Below are 20,172 nucleotides of genomic sequence, written 5' to 3'. Positions count from 1 at the left end.
CCTACCCACCACCAATCCTCCCATCAGGAAGTGTATTCAAACCTCTTAGATAGCCTCATCCAGCAGAGGGCAGACAGCAGTATCAAGAAGAACTATAATCCTGCAGCCTGCAGAATGAAAACCACAGCCACAGAAAGACAGAGAAATGGAACGGCAGAGGACTTTGTACCAGATGAAGGAACAAGATAAAACCCCAAAAAAGAACTATATGAAGTGGAAATAGGCAATCTTCCAGAAAAAGAATTCAGAATAATGATAGTGAATATGATCCAGGACTTGGAAAAAAGACTGGATACAAAGATTGAAAAGATGCAAGAAAAGTTTAACAAAGACCTAGAAGAATTAAAGAACCAACAAACACAGGTAAGCAATACAATAACTGAAATGAAAAATACACTAAAAGGAACCAATAGCAGAATAACTGAGGCAGAAGAACCAATAAGTGACCTAGAAGACAGAATGGTGGCAATCACTGATGTGGAAAAGAATAAAGAAAAAAGAATGAAAACAAATGAAGACAGCCTAAGAGACCTCTGGGACAACATTAAATGCACCAACATAGGGGTCCCAGAAGTAGAAGAGAGAGATAAAGGACCTGAGAAAATATGTGAAGAGATTATAGTCGAAAACTTCCCTAACATGGGAAAGGAAATAGCCACCCAAGTCCAGGAAGCGCAGAGAGTCCCAGGCAGGATAAACCCAAGAAGAAACACGCCAAGACATACAGTAGTCAAACTGAATTAAAGACAAAGAAAAATTATTAAAAGCAACAAGGGGAAAATAACAAATAACATACAAGGGAACTCCCATAAGAGTAGCAGCTGATTTCTCAGCAGAAACTCTGCAAGCCAGAAGGGAGTAGCATGATATATTTCATGTGATGAAAGGGAAGAACTTACAACAAAGAATACTCTACCCAGCAAGGATCTCATTCAGATTTGATGGAGAAATCAAAAGCTTTACAGACAAGCAACAACTAAGAGAATTCAGCACCACCAAACTAGCCCTACAACAAATGCTAAAGGAACTTCTCTGAGCGGGAAACACAAGAGAAGAAAAGGACCTACAAAAACAAATAGGAAAATGGTAATAGGAACATACATATTGATAATTACCTTGAAGGTAAATGGACTAAATGCTCCAACCAAAAGACACAGACTGGCTAAATGGATACAAAAACAAGACCCATGTATATGCTGTCTACAAGAGACCCACTTCAGACCTAGGGACACATACAGACTGAAAGTGAGGGGATGGAAAAAGATAGTCCATGCAAATGGAAATCAAAAGAAAGCTGGAGAAAGCAACACTCATATCAGATAAAATAGACTTTAAAATAAAGAATATTGCAAGAGAGAAGAAAGAACACTACATAATGATCAAGGGATCAATCCAAGAAGAGGAGATAATTACAAATATATATGCACCCAATACAGGAGCACCTCAATACATAAGACAAATGCTAACAACTATAAAAGAGGAAATCGACAGTAACACAATAACAGTGGGGGACTTTAACATCCCACTTACACCAATGGACAGATCATTCAGACAGAGAATTAATAAGGAAACACAAGCTTTAAATGACACAATAGACCAGCTAGATTTAATTGATATTTATACAACATTCCATCCAAAAAAAAACAGATTACACTTTCTTCTCAAGTGCACACAGAACATTCTCCAGGAGAGATCACATCTTGGGTCACAAATGAAGCCTTGGTAAATGTAAGAAAACTGAGATGGTATCAAGCATCCTTTCTGACTACAACACTATGAGATTAGAGATCAATTACAGGAAAAAAAAAAACATAAAAAACACAAACACATGGAGGCTAAACAATACACCACTAATTAACCAAGAGATCTTTGAAGAAATTAAAGAGGAAATCAAAAATTATCCAGACACAAATAACAACGAAAACACAATGATCAAAAACTTATGGGATGCAGCAAAAGCAGTTCTAAGAAGGAAGTTTGTAGCAATACAATCCTACCCCAAGAAACAAGAAATCTCTAATAAATAAACAATTTAAACTTACACCTAAAAAAACTAGAGGAAGAACAAACAAAACCCAAAGTCAGTAGAAGGAAAGAAATCATAAAGATCAGAGCAGAAATAAATGACATAGAAACAAAGAAAACAATAGCAATGATCAATAAAACTAAAAGCTGGTTCTTTGAGAAGATAAACAAAACTGATAAACCATTAGCCAAACTTATCAGGAAAAAAAGGGAGAGGACTCAAATCAATAAAATTAGAAATGAAACAGGAGAAGTTACATCGGACACCACAGTAATAAAAAGCATCATAAGAGATTACTACAAGCAAGTAAATGCCCAAAAAATGGAAAACCTGGAAGAAATAGGCAATTCTTAGAAACATATAACCTCCCAAGACTGAATCAAGAAGAAATAGAAAACATGAACAGACCAGTCACAAGTAATGAAATTGAAACTGTGATTAAAAATCTCCCAACAAACAAAAGTCCAGGACCAGATGGCTTCACAGGTGAATTCTATCAAACATTTAGAGAAGCGCTAACACCTATCCTTCTCAAACTCTTCAAAAAATTGCAGAGGAAGGAACACTCCCAAACTCATTCTACGAGGCCACCATCACCCTGAAATCAAAACCAGACAAAGATACAATAAAAAAAGAAAATTACAGACCAATATCACTGATGAATTTAGATGCAAAAATCCTCAACAAAATACTAGCAAACAGAATCCAGTAACACGTTAAAAGGATCATACACCATGATCAAGTGGGATTTATCCCAGCAATGCAAGGATTCTTCAATATATGCAAATCAATCAGTGTGATACACCATATTAACAAACTGAAGAATTAAAACCTTATGATCATCTCAATAGATGCAGAAAAAGCTTTGGACAAAATTCAATATCCATTTATGATAAAAACTCCATAAAGTGGGCATAGAGGGAACCTACCTCAACATAACAAAGGCCATATAAGACAAACCTACAGCAAACATCATTCTCAACGGTGAAAAACTGAAAGCATTCCCTCTAAGATCAGGAACAAGGCAAGGATGTCCACTCTCGCCACTACTATTTAACACAGTTTTGGAAGTCCTTGCCAGAGCAATCAGAGAGGAAAAAGAAATAAAAGGAATCCAGATTGGAAAAGAAGAAGTAAAACTGTCACATGATACTATACACAGAAAATCCTAAAGATGCCACCAGAAAACTACTTGAGCTAATCAATGAATTTGGTAAAGTTGCAGGACACAAAATTAACACACAGAAATCTCTTGCATTCCTATACAGTAACAACAAAATTAACACACAGAAATCTCTTGCATTTCTATACACTAACAACAAAGATCAGAAGAGAAATTAAGGAAACAATCCCATTCACCATTTTAACAAAGAGAATAAAAATACCTGGAATAAACCTAATTAAGGAGGTAAAAGACCTGTACTTAGAAAACTATAAGACACTGATGAAAGAAATCAAAGATGACACAAACAGACAGAGAGATATACCATGTTCCTGAATTGGAAGACTCAACATTGTGAAAATGACTATAACACCCAAACAATCTACAGATTCAGTGCAATCCCTATGAAATTACCAATGGCGTTTTTTACAGAACTAGAACAAGAAATCCTAAAATTTGTATGGAGACACAAAAGACCCCGAATAGCCAAAGCAATCTTGAGGGAAAAAAAAAATGGAGCTAGAGGAATCAATCTCCCTGACTTCAGACTATACTACAAAGCTACACTAATCAAGACAATATGGTACTGGCACAACAACAGAAACGTAGATCAGTGGAACAGGATAGAAAGCCTAGAGATAAACTATGGTCAACTAATCTATGACAAAGGAGGCAAGGATATACAGTGGAGAAAGGACAGCCTCTTCAATAAGTTGTGCTGGGAAAACTGGACAGCTATATGTAAAAGAATGAAAGTAGAACACTTGTTAACACCATACACAAAAATAAACTCAAAATGGATTAAAGACCCAAATGTAAGGCCAGACACTATAAAACTCCCAGAGGAAAACATAGGAAGAACACTCTTCGACATAAATCACAGCAAGATCTTTTTGGACCCATCTCCTAGAATAATGGAAATAAAAACAAAAATAAATAAGTGGGACCTAATGAAACTTAACAGCTTCTGAACAGCAAAGGAAACTATAAACAAGATGAAAAGACAACTCTCAGAATGGGAGAAAATATTTGCAAATGATACCAACAGACAAAGGAGTAATCTCTAAAATATAAACAGTTCATGCAGCTCGATATCAAAAAAAACAAACAACCCAATCAAAAAATGGGCAGAAGACCTAAACAGATATTTCTCCAAAGAAGATATACAGATGGCCAAGAGGTACATGAAAAGCTGCTCAACATCACTAATTATTAGAGAAATGCAAATCAAAACTACAGTTAGGTAACACCTCACATGGGTTAGAATGGGAATCATCAGAAAACCTACAAACAGTAAATGCTGGAGAGGGTGTGGAGAAAAGGGAATGCTCTTGCACTGTTGGTGGGAATATACATTGATCAGCCACTATGGAGAACAGTATGGAGGTTCCTTGAAAAAGTAAAAACAGAATTACCATAAGACCCAACAATCTCACTACTGGGCATACAACCAGATAAAACCATAATTCAAAAAGACACATGCACCCCAATGTTCACTGCAGCACTATTTACAATAGCGAGGTCATGGAAGCAACCTAAATGTCCATCAACAGATGAATGGATAGAGAAGATGTGGTACATATATACAATGGACTATTACTCAGCCATAAAAAGGAACGAAATTGGGGCATTTGTAGAGACATGGATGGACCTAGAGACTGTCATACAGAGTAAAGTCAGTCAGAAAGAGAAAAACAAATATCGCATAGTAGCACATATATGTGGAATCTAGAAAAATGGTACAGATCAACTGGTCTGCAAGGCAGAAATAGAAACACAGATGTAGAGAACAAACATATGGACACCAAGGGGGGAAAGTGGAGGTAGTGGATGTGGGGGGATGATTGGGAGATTGGGATTTCCATATATATATCACTAATAAGAAAACAAATATCAAATTGTACACTTTAAATATATGTAGTTTATTGTATGTCAATTATATCTCAATGAAAGTTCTTAAAAAAATAAAGCAAGTCGATATAGTTATGGGTCAACATACAGGAACCCCAAACTCCATGGTAACCAGAAATCAAAAACATATAACAGATTCACAAACACCAAAAAGAAAGGAACTTAAGCATACTACAAAAGAAACCCACCCAACCACAAAAAGAAAAAGAAATAAAGTAGAACTACAAAACAACTGGAAAACAAGGAATAAAATGCCAAAAAGTACATACCTTATCAAGAACTACCTTAAATGTCAATGGCTGAAGTGCTCTAATCAAAAGCCACAGAGTGGCTAATTGTATAAAACAACAAGAACCTGCAATATGCTGCCTACAAGAGACTCACTTCAGGGCAAAAGACACACCAGACTGAAAGTGAGAGGATGGAAAAAGATATTTCATGCAAAAGTAAATGACAGGAAGCTGGGGGCAGCAATACCCCCAGGAAGGAAAGGGAAGGAAATAATAAAGATTAGAGAGGAAATAAATAAAAAGAGTTTAAAAAAAAAAAAAATAGAAGAGGTCAGTAATTCCAAGAGCTCGTTTTTTTGAAAAGATGAACAAAAGTGACAAACCTCTTGCCAGGCTCACCAAGAAGAAATGAGAGGACTGGAATAAACAAAATAAGAAATGAAAGAGCAGAAATAACAATACCACAGAAATACAAAAAAAAAAAAAAAAATAAGAGAATACTACAAACAATTATATGCCAACAAATTAGACAACCTAGAAGAAACAGACAAGATTCTAGAAACATATAGCCTGCCAAGACTGTGTCAAGGAGAAAAAGACAATTTGATCATTAGAAGTGAAGTAGAATCTACGATTAAAAAAAACCTCCCTGCCAACAAAAGTTCAAAACCAAATGGGTTCACTGGGGAATTCTACCAAACATATAAAGAAGAACTTATACCCTCCTTCTCAAACTATTCCAAAAAATTGAAGAGTTAGGAATACTCCCAAGTTCATTCTACAAGGCCACCATTACCCTGACACCAAAACCAAATACACTACAAAAAAAAAAAAAAAATTACAGGCCAATATCTTTGATGAATATAGATGCAAAATTCCTCAACAAAATATTAGCAAACTGAATCCAACAATATATAAAAAGGATCATACACCATGATCAAGTTGGCTTCCTTGCAGGGTTATAAGGATGCTTCAACATATGCAAAACAATCAAAGTGATACATCACATTAACAAAAGGAAAGATAAAAACTACAGGATTATCTCAAAAGATGCAGGAAAAGCATTTGACAAAATTCAACATCCATTCGTAATAAAAACTCTCATCTAAGTGAGTATATAGGAAAAATATCTTAACATAATAAAGGCCATTTACAACAAACCAACAGCCAAAATAATACTCAGGAGTGAAAAGCTGAAAGCTTTTCCACTAAATTCTGGAATAGGACAAAGATGCCCACTGTCATTGCTTGTATTTAACATAGTATTGGAAGTCGTAGCCACAGCAATCAAACAAGACAAGGAAATAAAAGGAATCAAAATTGGAGGGGAAGAGATAAAACTGTCACTATATGCAGATGACAAAATACTCCATATAGAAAACCCTAAAGTCTCCACACAAAAACTATTAAAATAAGTGATTTCAGCAAAGTAGCATGATACAATATTAATGCACGGAAATCAGTTGTGTTTCTATACACTCATAATGAAATATCACAAAAAAAAAAAGTAAAAAAAAAAATCCTGTTTAAAATTTCACCCAAAAAAAAAAAAAATCTAAAAATAAACTTAACTAAGGAGGTGAAAGACCTATACACTGAAAACTATAAAACACTGATAAAGGAAACTGAAGATGATTCAAAGAAATGGAAAGACATCCTGTGCTCTTGGATTGAAAGAATACTGTTAAAATGTCCATACTACCCAAAACAATCTACAGATTTAATGTCATCTCTATCAAAATACCTATAACATTTTCCACAGAATTAGAATTTAAAAATTCCTAAAATTTATAAGGAACCATAAAAGACCCAGAACTGCCAAAGCAATCCTGGGAAAAAAGAACAAAGCTGGAGGTATAACCCTTCCAGACTTCAGACTATACTACAAAGCTATGGTAAGCAAAACAGCATGGTACTGGCACAAATACACACACATAGATCAATGGAACAAAATAGAGAGTCCAGAAATAAACCCACAAATCAATGGTCAGTTAATCTACAACAAAAGAGGTAAGAATGTACAATGGAGAAAGGACAACCTCTTCAACAAATGCTGTTGCAAAAGCTGAACAGCTACATGTAAAACAATGTAACTGGAACATTCCCTCACACCATACACAAAAATAAAATAGTTTAAAGACCTAAGTATAAGACATGACACAATAAAACTCCTAGAAGAGAACTTGGGAAGATATTCTTTGACATAAATTGTAGCAATTATTTTCTTAGATCAGTCTCCCAAGGCAAAAAAAATAAAAGCAAAAATAAACAAATGGAACCTAACGAAACTTAAAAGCTTTTGCACAACAAAGGGAACCATCAACAAAATGGAAAGAAAACCTACAGAATGGGAGAAAACATTTGCAATGACACAGCTCACAAGGGGTTAATATCAAAAATATATTTATAAACAGCTCATATAATATCAAAAAAAAAAAAAAAAAAAAAGACCCACTGAAAAAATGGGAAGAAGGCCCAAATAGACATTTTTCCAAAGAAGACATACAGATGGCTAAAAGGCACATGAAACACCACTAACGGTTAGAGAAATGCAAATCAAAACCACGAGGCACCACCTCACTGAGGTATCACAGTCGGAATGGCTATTTTCAAACAGTCTACAAATAAATACTGGAGAGGATGTGGAGAGAAAGGAACCCTCGAACACTGCTGGTGGTAATGTAAACTGATGCAGTCACTATGGAAAACAGTATGAAGGTTCCTTAAAAAACTAAAAATAGAACTACCATATAATTGAACAACTCCACTCCTGGGTATATATCTGGAAAACACAAAAACTCTAATTTGAAAAGATATATGCACCCCAATGTTCATAGCAAGCACTGTTTATTATATAATAGCCAAGACATGGAAGCAACCCAACAGATGACTGGCTTAAAAAGATGTCTCACTCACACAAACACACACACACACACACACATACACACACAGTGGAATATTACTCATCACAAAAAAATAAAATATCATCATTTGCAGCAACATGGATGGACCTATGGAATATTATGCTTAGTGAAATAAGTCAGAGACAAATGCTATATCACTTATATGTGGAATCTAAAAAAATAATACAAATGAATCTATATACAAAACAGAAACACTCACGGACATAGAAAACAAACCTATGATTACCAAAGGGAAGAGGATGAGGGGGAAGGACAAATTAGGAATATGGGATTAACAGATACAAACTACTATACATAAAATAGACAAGTAACAAGGATTTATTGTATGGCATAGGGAATTATGCCAAAATCTTGTAATAACCTATAATGGAATATAATGTACAGAAAACCCCAAATTACTCTGCTGTATACCTAAAACTAACAAAATCTTGCAAATCAACAATACTTCAATTAAAAAAAACTATATGGAACTTATATACTAAGATCTATCAAGATAGTATATAGGTTGACCAAGCAAAAACTGGACCATTATTTAGTATAAAGATTTTGCAGAAAACATAACTTTATTAATGACTTCACTGATGATAACGTTGCTTAAGCTAAAAAGAAAACTATTTGAAAATGCTTTACTAAATAATCATAAAATTTTCCTCTTTAATTAGTTGTGGGTACAATTTTATAGCTAACATTATAACACAAAGCACCCTTGTTGCTAATTTGCCTTGTTTTACAACAATTTTATGCTAATTTATATACCAATATAATACTAATAACTAATAAAATAAGTATTAGGGTAAGATTACTGATTCTGACATACCAGAAATCTCCATATTATGAAACATCTTAGATATTATCACTGAATTTTTAAAAACAGGAAAATATTGCTTTTAAACTTTTAAAATGGTGTTTATTTAGCTTACTTTTAAAATATATAAATTCTAAAAATATATCATTATCAAGAGTATCTGATAAGGACTTTTTATACCTTCCAGTTCTGCCAACATTGCCAAAATGCATCCCTGACAACAATGGTATCACTGGGCATAGGGGCAGGGGCTTGAGGGCAGCCTTGGAGACGGTCACTGAGGAGGGGCCACACCTCAGTGTGAGTCAAGTCACAATTAGAACTTAGTCACAGAATAATATGTCTACCACAGGCATCTTTCCTCACACAAATTATTCTTCCATTATTTTCCCTAAAGCCTTTCTTTCCTCTATCTCTAGTTCCCGTATAAGCCCTCATCCTAAACACTCATTTATTTTGCTTTTTTTCCTCTCTTCTGTTCCACTGCTGTAACATACGTTAAGACTATGTTCGGTAAACTACCTCCTGGGGAAGAAAAATCAAAACGTGATCAAAGATAAGAATTTACCAAGTTTTAAATTTTAGGACTCTAAAAACCTCAGTGGTTTAATCATCAGTTGCCCAAAAGCATTCTTTGTTTCTTTTCCAAGATGATGATGACTCTTCATACATTTCCTAAAAAACAGAACCATAGCAAGAATTCAAAAAAGAGCATTTTAATAAATGCAAATATATTTGAATAAATCAGGCAAATGCATATCACAACTATTTACATCTGGTCCTCTTTTAACAGCCCTTATCCATTTGCATGAGGCCCGAGAGCAAAAAGATGAATAAACATGCTCCCTACACGCCAGGGCCCACTCCAGAAGGAGAAACCACAGACAAGGAGCCTTAACAAGACAAGGTGCAAGCATGGAAAGCAATAAACAATTAGTTTCACCTGGGACCAGGACTGGAGACGGCCTGGGCAAGGTTATATATGGAAGATGAAAGGTCTTTAAGCATTTTTTTCTTTCCAGACACATTTACTACTTCCACACTTCTAAACAGGCTTTTCAAAAGGCAGAAGGGATATTTCCATTAGCTTTGAAATTAAGAGACCACCACAGAAGTTCCTGAACAGGCCTGCGCTGCAGGCTGGGGACACCCACTCTGTAAGCACGTGCCCTACCCACCTGCCCATCCCTCGCCTCTATCACAGGCGATTTCCCAGCACAGGCTGAAACTAGAACCAGACTGGGAGTTAGATAATTTCTGGATAGAAGGGGAATGAGAATATATCACTTTCTCTTCTCACTCTCTAGTCAGATGCTACTTCTGTAAGGGTAGAAACCCAAATTCAACTGTCCTCTGAACACCTGTACACCCTCCCACTCTTTACAGACAAAGCAAATAGAAAGCCCAGCTAGTCCTCAAAGTGTCAAAATGAGAATATGCCCCAACTCCTGCCCGCTCCCTTACTTGGGGGGGCCTACCCTCTCATCTACTTTGTCAGCTCGCTGTCCCTTCTTTGCTCCCAGGTAAAGAACTGCTTCCAGCCAGGCTCACAGTTCATTCCGGAATGCTCTTCCTACCTTGCTCTCTCCAGGGTCTCGTGGTCTATCAAAATTGTGGCAGTCTTGTTCACAGCAAAACCACCAGATATCTGAGTTCACTAAGACAGACTCCTTTCCCATATCCTATCCTCTAATCTGGGGGTCCCCGACCCCATCAGGAACCAGGCCCCAGAGCAGGAGGTGAGCAGCGGGCGGGCGGGCGAGCGAAGCTGCACCTGCCACTCCCCATCGCTCGCGCCGCCGCCTGAACCACACTCCCCACCCCCAGGAAAAACTGTCTTCCAGGAAGCAGTCCCTGGTGCCAAAGAGCTGGGGACGGCTGCTCTAATCCCTAAGGATCCCCTTATAACAATGCGTTTCAGGTTTTATTCAGAAAATACGGTCGCTAAATTTGACAGGTGCTGGTTCAGAGCCCAATGTGCTGACCTCACCTCTGGTCCCTCACTCTGGCCTTCTGCTCTACTGGGCAGTGAACGCACGCCTCAGCTCTGCTGTCAGCCACAACGCTGTGGGCAACCTGACGCTCTTACGTGTCATGACACATTTCTGAGAATACAGCGACCCACTGCTGACGTTACTACACCAGGGGAGAAATCAGGGAGCTAGGCTTTTCATCTCTTCCGCATGCTCTATTTAAGCAGGGGCTTGTTTGCTTTGATTGATGGGTCTGACGTATGGACAGAAAACAAGCTAGAATTTCCTACGTAGGTTTTTAAATCCACTTATTCTGCATTTTCTCCGAGGAGGCAATGTTCCACTTTTCTTTTCCTAAAATGAAGGAGTTCTAGGAGAAGGCCCTTTTGCCTTGAGAAATTTCTATTGTAGCCATTGCCTAAATAGCCATGCATTATTCCTGCGCTCCAAAGAAAAGACCCTCTAACTCAAGGGAATTCCAATCCGAGGGTTAATACTTCATGTATGAACCACTGGAACGCTCTAGACTAGGAATTCTAACTGTTACCACTTGTTGAGGTCTTCTCCAGGTCATGCATTCTTTGGGGCACGTATTTTTCATGCTTAATAAACCTTGGAAAGGAGATTATTACATAACACCCTATTTCCTAGATAAAGAAAACAAGATTCTATAAAGTCAAGGAAGGCCCATGAATACAAACTCTGTATGTCCTCCTCTTCCTTGGTCTTTAAATTCCTGAGAAAAATCATGTCCAAAGACAAAATTAGATATTTTCCTAACGTACCTTTTTCCATACGGGCACCTTGGCTTTTAAAGTATCAATGGCATAGCTCACAGCTTCGAGGGATGCAGCCCTGTGAGCTGAAGACACAGCAATGATAATGCTTGCTTCCGACACTGGAACTAAGCTTTAACAAAATGAAGAAATTGATCATCTCCTCTGAAAAATCTACTAGACATGTGAAAAAAAATTTTTCAGTGAAGCATTCCTAGAACTAAACATTCAGTTCTGTTTTACCTAAACATCCCGTTTAGTTAGCAAACTGTAATTCATCCCAGTTGCATTTAGCAGGAGAGGCCAAGGTTGTGACTAATTTGTTAGCGTGTATCCACTAAATTTACATGACCGGCACCAAGAAGAAAGCACCTCACTGATCCAACAAATATCTGGTCAAACAAACAAGGCACAGTGCCAGGTAATGCCTGGAAATACAAAGTCATCGCATGATGCAGATAACTTAGAATTTAAAGTATTAAATGGCAATAAATAGTAAATAACAGAATTGATATCACTGATAACATTATTAATAAAATATAGTTACCAATAACAAAGTAATAACTAATAGATGATAGATTTAGTCCCATTGCTGGGTTTTTTTCAAAGCCTGGAACTCTACTCTTCTTAGTGATACAAAAAGACAAAGTAATTTAATGACCTTAAAAGGCTTTTACATCAAGCAAATCTCTTAACAGACTGTCACATACACAGAGTCCAGACTACAAAACAGTTCTGAAAAGGCCTCATGGCCTTCAGCACACACCAGCACAGGCTGCTGGGCACAGGGCCTAAGAGTCGTGCACATTTGGGCTTTGTTACAGCATCAGCCACTCTCCAAATGGTACAATGAAACAAGCAGCCTTAAAGGCACTGTCTGCCAGAATGATACACAAACCTCCCGCTCAGGGTAATACATGATGCGAATGAAAGATTCCAGAATCAGAATGAGTACAAAGGCGGAAAACAACTACACTTAAACTTTTAAATTGATAAAGGAAATCATACCCAAGTCGATGGAACACTGCTATGTGTTTGACTGGCCATTTCTGCCTAATGTCACTACAAATTTTTCTGACTTCATTTTCTGCCATTGGTAGATATGCTTCATACTCTAAGCTAATGACTTTCTTCCCTTCGAAGTTATTCCTTGTAGTCCCTAAAATAAAAAAAAAATTTTTTAATTACAAAATAAGCTTTCTCCTTACTGTAGGAATAGCACACTAATAAAAAGGATTATTTTTGAGCAGACAAGTAGCATACCAGTTTGCCCAAAAATTGCTTTGAAATTTTCTAAATTTCTTGATTAGAAAATCAAAAGATAATTATCACAAAGATAAGGAAGTAAAATGACACTATTAGCCAGGCTTACTGAAAACACTCAAATGAGAAACCAGTATATAGTCCCTTTCTAACAATTAGAATTTGACACTTAAAAGGAAAACATTATGTTCCCAGGATTATCATTAAGTTACCATTTTACAATATTTGTAAAATACAGAATTCTCTCTGCTAACAATGGCTTTTACTCTACTTTTTTTTTTTTTTTTTTTTTGCCTTTAATATAGGTTACTTTGAAGATTACTTGAAACAAGAACTAAAAAAATTTCTACCCACCACCATGGCTTACTGCTCAGTATCTTAAAATCCTCTGACTATGAACACTAAACCTGAGAATCAGTTGCTAATTTCTACTGTCTTGTATAGTCAGCAGATGCTATGAAAATACAACTCACCTACAAACAGGGATACTGCACCACAGAGTGGAGAAATCACCAGCTGTGAGACTTCATCTACTGAAAGTTTCTCAGATGTGAATTTTATTATATCTTTAGATTTCTCTTCAACTTCATTTATATTTTTCCTAGAAATAAAATATTACTAAACCTTAACATTGGTACTAGAGCAAAACACCCAACTTATAGGCTGTTTCAATTTACATATTTTTTTCTACATTAGATACATTAGGAGGCATGATTTGATCTAAATGATAAAAATAAGTGTAAAATTTTAGCAAAACAGTAATTTTACAAATATTCCTAATGTATTAAGCACGATATAAAAAGGAACTTGCCATTAACATGGTTACTTAAAATATAATCTATCTCATATGCCAATGTATTCCAAATTCTGGAATTGCTACTCAACCTCCTTCATTCACACGCATGTCACCTCTAATCACTATATTACCAAGCACCACACCTAGAACTGCCTTTTTCTTTATTCAAAGAGGAGAGCAAGCAGAAAGGATGATGACTCCACAGGAACTGGGTTCAGCCCACAATCAGGCACAACCTCAGTTAAGTAACTGAGGAAGTGAAGAAATGGACTGCGTGCCTATTCACCAGATGCTGTAAAAGTCCTTTGCCATGCATGTCTCATTTCATTTATCAAGTGTTTATTTTGTACTCACTAAGGGTCAGAGACTGAGCCCACACACTGGATACAGACCAGGGAACAAAAGACCTGGCTCCTGCACTCGGGGCGCTTACGCCAGAGGAGGAACAAAGCAACAGACAGGAATTACAAATAGGGATAACTTACGGAAACAAACAGGGTTCTGACACACAGCATGGGAACTGGGGAAGGTGTGTTTAAGTTAAGAGGATCATGCTACTGGAAAAAAAAGCAATTATTCCCATGCTACTGGATTCCAAGATGTTTCGACCTCCTGTACCTGCCACTGAGTTTCTTTCACTTCTTCTTGCATTATGATGTAGGTAACCCAAACATCATCTACGAACTTCACACCATACTGAGTTCCCACAGCTTGATTCTATAGGAACACAGATTCTAAAACTGCATGTTACAAATCCTGTCAAACACACTCAAATAATACACAATATTGTTGAGTATCTTCCTAGTCTTCTCAAAGAACAGCTCTAATCATCACACAAACACACACACACCCCTTCAATGGCAGCCCACTGTTTTCTGAATAAATTCCAAACTCAAAAAAATACTATTTTCCTATAATCATAGTGGTGATATGGTGACCACAGTTTCCAAATAAAATTGAGATACATATCTAAGAAAGAATTCTATTATTTCCAAATAATAGGACTAAGAAAATCCAATCTCTATCAACATGCCAGGCAATTTGCTTTGCAATATTTATTCTTCACTTTTGGGGCACTGCCCTCCAGAAGAGTGGGGGAAAAAATGAGTGAAAAAATTAGGCATCCTTGTCTTGTTCCTGTAATAAAACCAAAGTTTTGCCATCCGGTATGATATTTACTTGATTTTGGAGAAAAACATTGCTATCAAATTAAGAAAATTTTCTTTCATTCCTAACTTACAAGAGTTTTCAATTAGGGATGATTATTAATTTCTACACGATTTATTCCTTGGTTGACAAATGAAGCCTCATTGTCTGCCTCTCCAGACTATACTAAGAAATGTTCTTACACATCATCCTACTCAGACATGGACTACATTATCTGGAAAGATGGAAAGATGACATGGGTCCTAGAGCCACTGGCAATGTAACTATAATAATAAAGTTGTTTTTTATACCTGGAAAATGGTAAGCTTTTTTCAGGAAGAGTCATCTTTTCACTTTCCAGCTATGCAATTTTTCTACATTTCTCTGTGCCCAGGAGAACTATAATCCAGTATTAATAAGCACATTTGTGGAAAAGTACACAGAGAGTCCAATAACCTGAGTTCGAATGTTGCCTCTGCCACTTATTAGCTATGTGATCACAGGCAAGTTTTTTAACTTCCCTGAATTTCAGTTTTTCCTCCTGCAAAATAGGAATATTAAAATTCCAGTGTCTAGCACTGCACCCAGCATAAAATAAAATCTCAATAAACCATGCTAAATCAATAGAATGAACATATCACCATGACATTAAACTGCTTGCAACAGAACTGATGCAGAGGTGACTGGTATTTCTAAGTCCATTTGCACCAATAAAGAGTTGCTGCTTTACCAAGAGTTGGTGCAGACAGCCTTACAAAGAGCACACAGTTACAGCAAACCACATACAAGTTATTATCTGTATGACCCTCCTGCAGAAGAGTGGTTAAGAAAAGCCCGTCTCACACACCCAGGTGGCTCCAAAGCACTACCCTCCACTAATGGGGGGGATAACGGCAATTTCGTCTCCTGACTGAAGCAGGAGGAGCTCATCTCCAAGCTCGACATACTCTTGACGAACAGCGAATATCACCTGATTTCTGACATCAGCCAATCTGAAAGGAAAAAAAGTATAATTAGATGTGTCAATGCTGTGAGACCCCAAAGCTCCTCAGCTGCCATCAGAACTACATAAACATCATTATGAAGCATCGTCTGCAAAGATGGCTTACTAAACTCATATTCTGCAGAGAAAGGGTAAATCCACTGAAGAACGTACTTATTCACCACAAAGAATGCAATAAGCTGCTAATAACTCTTTACCGGACGTTGAGTGTCTTGGGAAATTAAAGGAACAAACAAAAAAACACTAGACTGCAGACAACATTCACACCAGGTCAAAAAAAAAAAAAAAAAAGGAAAATTTCTTAATCAGTACATGGCCTCCCCAGGAGCTTTCCATCTAAGTATACCCTGGAAAGTTCCAAAACACCAGGTGCCTCTCAGCAGGTATAAAATTAAAGGTAAGGCAGGAAGATGCCCCACCACGTTTCATTGATTATCAGGGCACTTTAAGAACTTAAAAAGATACGAAATCAAGCAGGAATAATTTTCTTTTTGAACATACATTGTGGACTGTCTATACACAGCACTAAGACTTCCAGGTTAAACATTCACACAGATTTAAGTGACACTATTAATATTCCAGGAACAGGTTCAAATAGGCCACTTTTATATTTTGTTTCAAAAAAGACTCACTAAGGTAGAAAGAAGAGCAGTAAAATGATGTATTTTCAAGAACCAGAATAAAACATCAAATACTGTAAAAACTCAAATTCAGCAGCAGCTAACGTTTGTTATCTTTCATTTTTCTTTCAATCTTAGAAATTTCTATTTTGAGTACTCTAAAGGAGGGGTGGGATATAAAGTTTAAAGCGCATATTTTTAACAGAATTTGTAACAATCTTCATTTAACGTTACAAAAATGCAGAATCTACATTTTCAGTATTTTGTAAATTATAAAAGCAAATATAATCATGTCCCTTTGGGAGTATCACAGCTCACTCTGTTTTTTAAGTAAAGTATCTCTAACCTTTCTTAAGGAATTTTGCATTTTTAAATACTAAACTTAAGTTTTCAGAAAAAAATACAACTAATGATCCTTTTGACATTAAACATGGAAATCTACATCAACTTTTTACTTTTACCATTTACTCACACATTTTTAAATATTAAAAAGTGTTAATCATATACATTCTACAAATGTATAACTACCCAGGATGGCGGGTTTCTATCTCATTCCAGAGCTGCAATGCTTTTATTTCTTGTGGCACAGAAATGGTCTCTGAGCGAATTCCTGTTATCTCAGCACTTTTTGCAAAATACAACACTTCTACCTGAAAAGAAAGAAATTGTTTTTAACAAAGTAACTCACAGTCCTTTTCTGACTGTCCACGCTGGGTTTTGTATTTCAACTGGATTACTTTAATCGAAGACACTTTTTACATACAAGTTGGAGAAAATTAAAGTGCCCGTAAAAATGTCAGTATATCTACACGTTCACATGTTGAAAAATGTTTGTTTTAAGCACAATTCAGACGGATGTGCAGATGCTTTTTAGTTTTACAAATGTACGCGAGCCACAACTAAAACCCTGACAATATCTTCCTAGAAACCATGCAATCGGCCTTCCATTGACGTAAAATTATGGCACCTTTCATAAACAGTTCAGCAGTGACCAAATGCCCGAGCCGAGAGATGAATTGCACAAATGGCCAAATAAGTGAAACACACGTCTTTCACGGCTGTCACGGGAACTCTGATTCCAGTCCACACGACGCTGACCCCAGCGGCCCGGGATTAGGTTACGCAACACACAAACCCCGATCCGCACAAACGCAGGTGGGCCCGAAATACAGGACAAGCCGGTACTTCGCAGGACAAACCCCTGCAGACAGCCTGGAATCTACGGGACCCGACCCAGAAACATAACCCGCCGGCCCTCGGGGCGCATCTCTCCGCGAAATAATCGGAGCTCTGCACATCGCCAAGGGTCCGCGGAGCACGTCTCGCCAAAGAACCCTTCGTCAAGCGCGTTTCTTTCTCAACGGAGAGCCTGTCAGCTGAGAAACGAGCACGCCGCGCCGCGAGGGCCGGGACCGCAGGCGCCCCTGGGAACCAGCCGGCCTCCCGGGCCGCCACGCGCGCAGCGGGGCTCGCGGGACCGACCGGCCCTCCGCCGGGGAGCCCGGCGCCACGCCTCCCAGGCCGGGAGCGGCCCCCGCGGCGGGGCGGTCGACGGCGTCCGGCCGCGCAGGGCCGGGTCCGCGGCGGGGAGGCGACGCGAAGGGACAGACGGCTGTCCGGGAGGGCCCCCGCCGCCCCCACGCTCACCTGGCACCGCGGAACCATGCCGCCGGGGACGCCCCGCCCGCTCCCCCGGCCGCGGCGGCCCAGGCGCCAAAGGCTCGCGGCGCGCAAGCGCACCCTGCCGGCCGCGTCCGCCGCACGGCGCGTGCGCAGAGCCGGCCCCGCCCCGCCGCCCACGTGACGGTCCCTCGCGGGCGCGTCGCGGTGCCGGGAGACCTGCGGGAGTCGCTGAGCGGGAAGAGGCCCGCCCTCGCGCGCTCTTCTCCTCAGACGCGGGGCCGAGGGGCCGGCCCGGGGCCCCCTGCACACCCGCCCCCTCCGCTGCGGCAGCTGGACGTTTCCGCGCGCTCGCCTGCAGGCGTCTCCCTGACGCGCGTTCCCCGCGCCGCCCGCCGGGCGCTGGCTGCCGTTCCTCACAGGCTCACGGCGGCGACCGCGCCCGAGCGGCCTCGCGGTCGCACGCCCCTCGCCGCCCGCCTGCGCCGTGGTGGGCCCGCGCGCGCCGCGGGGCGTCTCCGGCTCCCTCCGGCGTGGCCGTGGGGTGCGCGCCGGGCGGCCCTGCCCGCGAGGCCGCTACGCGCCAGCGGCGGAGGCTCGGCGCGCGCGACGCGGGGCCGGCCCCCGGAGGCCTGTGCCCCGGGAGGTCCTCGCGCAGCAGCGGGAGGCCGGAGCCGCACCCGCCGGGGAGAACGGCGGCAGACGGCAGGGCGGGGACGGGGGCTCTCCCGGCCGGCGCCGCGCCGCAGGAGCAGCCGGGCAGCGCGGCGAGGCGGCAGGAGGGCACAGTGGGCGGGGGGCGCGCGCCCCGCGAGGACGTCGTAGGAGACGAGGCTGCAGCTCTCGGGCAGCACCCCGGGGCGGGAGGGGTTTACCAGGGCGGACATCCGCGCGTGTTCCGGCGGAGATGCCACACATCGAGGGTGAAGAATGACGTTCCCGCCCAGGGAGAAAAACGGGGACATGAGGACGGCGGCCTTAGACGCGTCTGAAACACCTGATGCCAGAGGATGGTGGTGTGCGACATCTTAGAAGAGGCTGAGCGCAAAAGCACGGCCCAACACATCACACACAGCCAAGCTGGTGTGGATAGAGGGCGAACGGACACTCCTCAACCCGCGAAAACTCAAAAAAATACAGGAATCAGGAGCGCTTCTTTTAAAATCTCCTTGGGCAAACATCCAGCCGATCAGGAGGATAATCAAACTTTAAAAACTCGGTGACAAGAAAGTGAATGGTGTAAAAAAAAACAAACCCCACAAAACTGGAGATGAGATTTTAATCCATTTAAATATAAAAGAAAAACAATTGTGAGATTATGGTTATGGAATAAAATGTGACATCAGAATGTTAAGAAAATGATAATAGAAACTGCCCCAAATTGGAACATGCAGTCAACAAAATACTGATTCAAGCCTCTTAAAGTTCTCACAATCTTGCTAAGTTTAGAAGGGTATTTTTGCTGCGACTGTCTTATGAGTAAATAATCTGATGATTTTTAATTCCTTCAGTTTCATTTGTTATTCTGTCATAAATAAACTAAAAATTAAAAGTGAAAATAAAGTAAAATCTAAAAAGAAAAATAGTATATAATATAATTGCATTACATATATATATATTTACATATAAAACTTTAATGCCCAAAGAAAACAGATGGAATAACATTCACCAAGTAAAAAGTTACTGTATCTGAGTAGTAAAATTGTGGATAATATAAAAAACACTTTTGCTTCTTTTAAGTTTCTGTGTTGCTTGATTTTTAAGAGTAATATATTTATTCTATAATATTTATTGAGTACTTGGTTTTTTTGGTTTTTTATTCATTTGTTTTTATTTTTGGTTGCGTTGGCTTTCTGTATTTGTGGAGAGCGGGGTCTACTCTTTGTTTCAGTGCTCGGGCTGCTTATTGCAGTGGCT

At 39.5% G+C, this 20,172-nt stretch overlaps 1 protein-coding gene across 8 annotated transcripts in view; it reads right to left on the bottom strand.

Moving 5' to 3' along the window:
* MOCS2 (molybdenum cofactor synthesis 2) overlaps positions 1–18,493 on the bottom strand; it is a 48,405-nt gene extending 29,912 nt beyond the window's left edge. For 2 of the 8 annotated variants that reach the window (XR_009054881.1, XM_057743702.1), the window contains exons 1-7: positions 18,118–18,253; positions 17,164–17,285; positions 15,860–16,004; positions 13,544–13,671; positions 12,816–12,966; positions 11,817–11,940; positions 9,627–9,733 (exon numbers count right to left, since the gene is read on the bottom strand). Coding sequence is in view for 7 of the 8 variants with exons in the window: in XM_057743702.1 (XP_057599685.1) it covers positions 9,665–9,733; positions 11,817–11,940; positions 12,816–12,966; positions 13,544–13,671; positions 15,860–15,957 (570 nt within the window). In the remaining variant the exon portion in view is untranslated. Of the gene's footprint in view, positions 1–8,376; positions 9,734–11,816; positions 11,941–12,815; positions 12,967–13,543; positions 13,672–15,323; positions 15,825–15,859; positions 16,005–17,163; positions 17,286–17,602; positions 17,900–18,117; positions 18,254–18,474 lie in introns of those variants that run through there. The other 6 variants (XM_057743694.1, XM_057743669.1, XM_057743721.1 and 3 more) reach the window with 6 other exon arrangements.
* Positions 18,494–20,172: the final 1,679 nt, after the last annotated feature.

The sequence above is a fragment of the Hippopotamus amphibius genome, chromosome 1 (genome assembly GCF_030028045.1).
Source record: "Hippopotamus amphibius kiboko isolate mHipAmp2 chromosome 1, mHipAmp2.hap2, whole genome shotgun sequence".
In the NCBI taxonomy this organism is placed as follows: domain Eukaryota; kingdom Metazoa; phylum Chordata; class Mammalia; order Artiodactyla; family Hippopotamidae; genus Hippopotamus; species Hippopotamus amphibius.
This window is presented reverse-complemented; position numbering and strand designations above follow the sequence as displayed.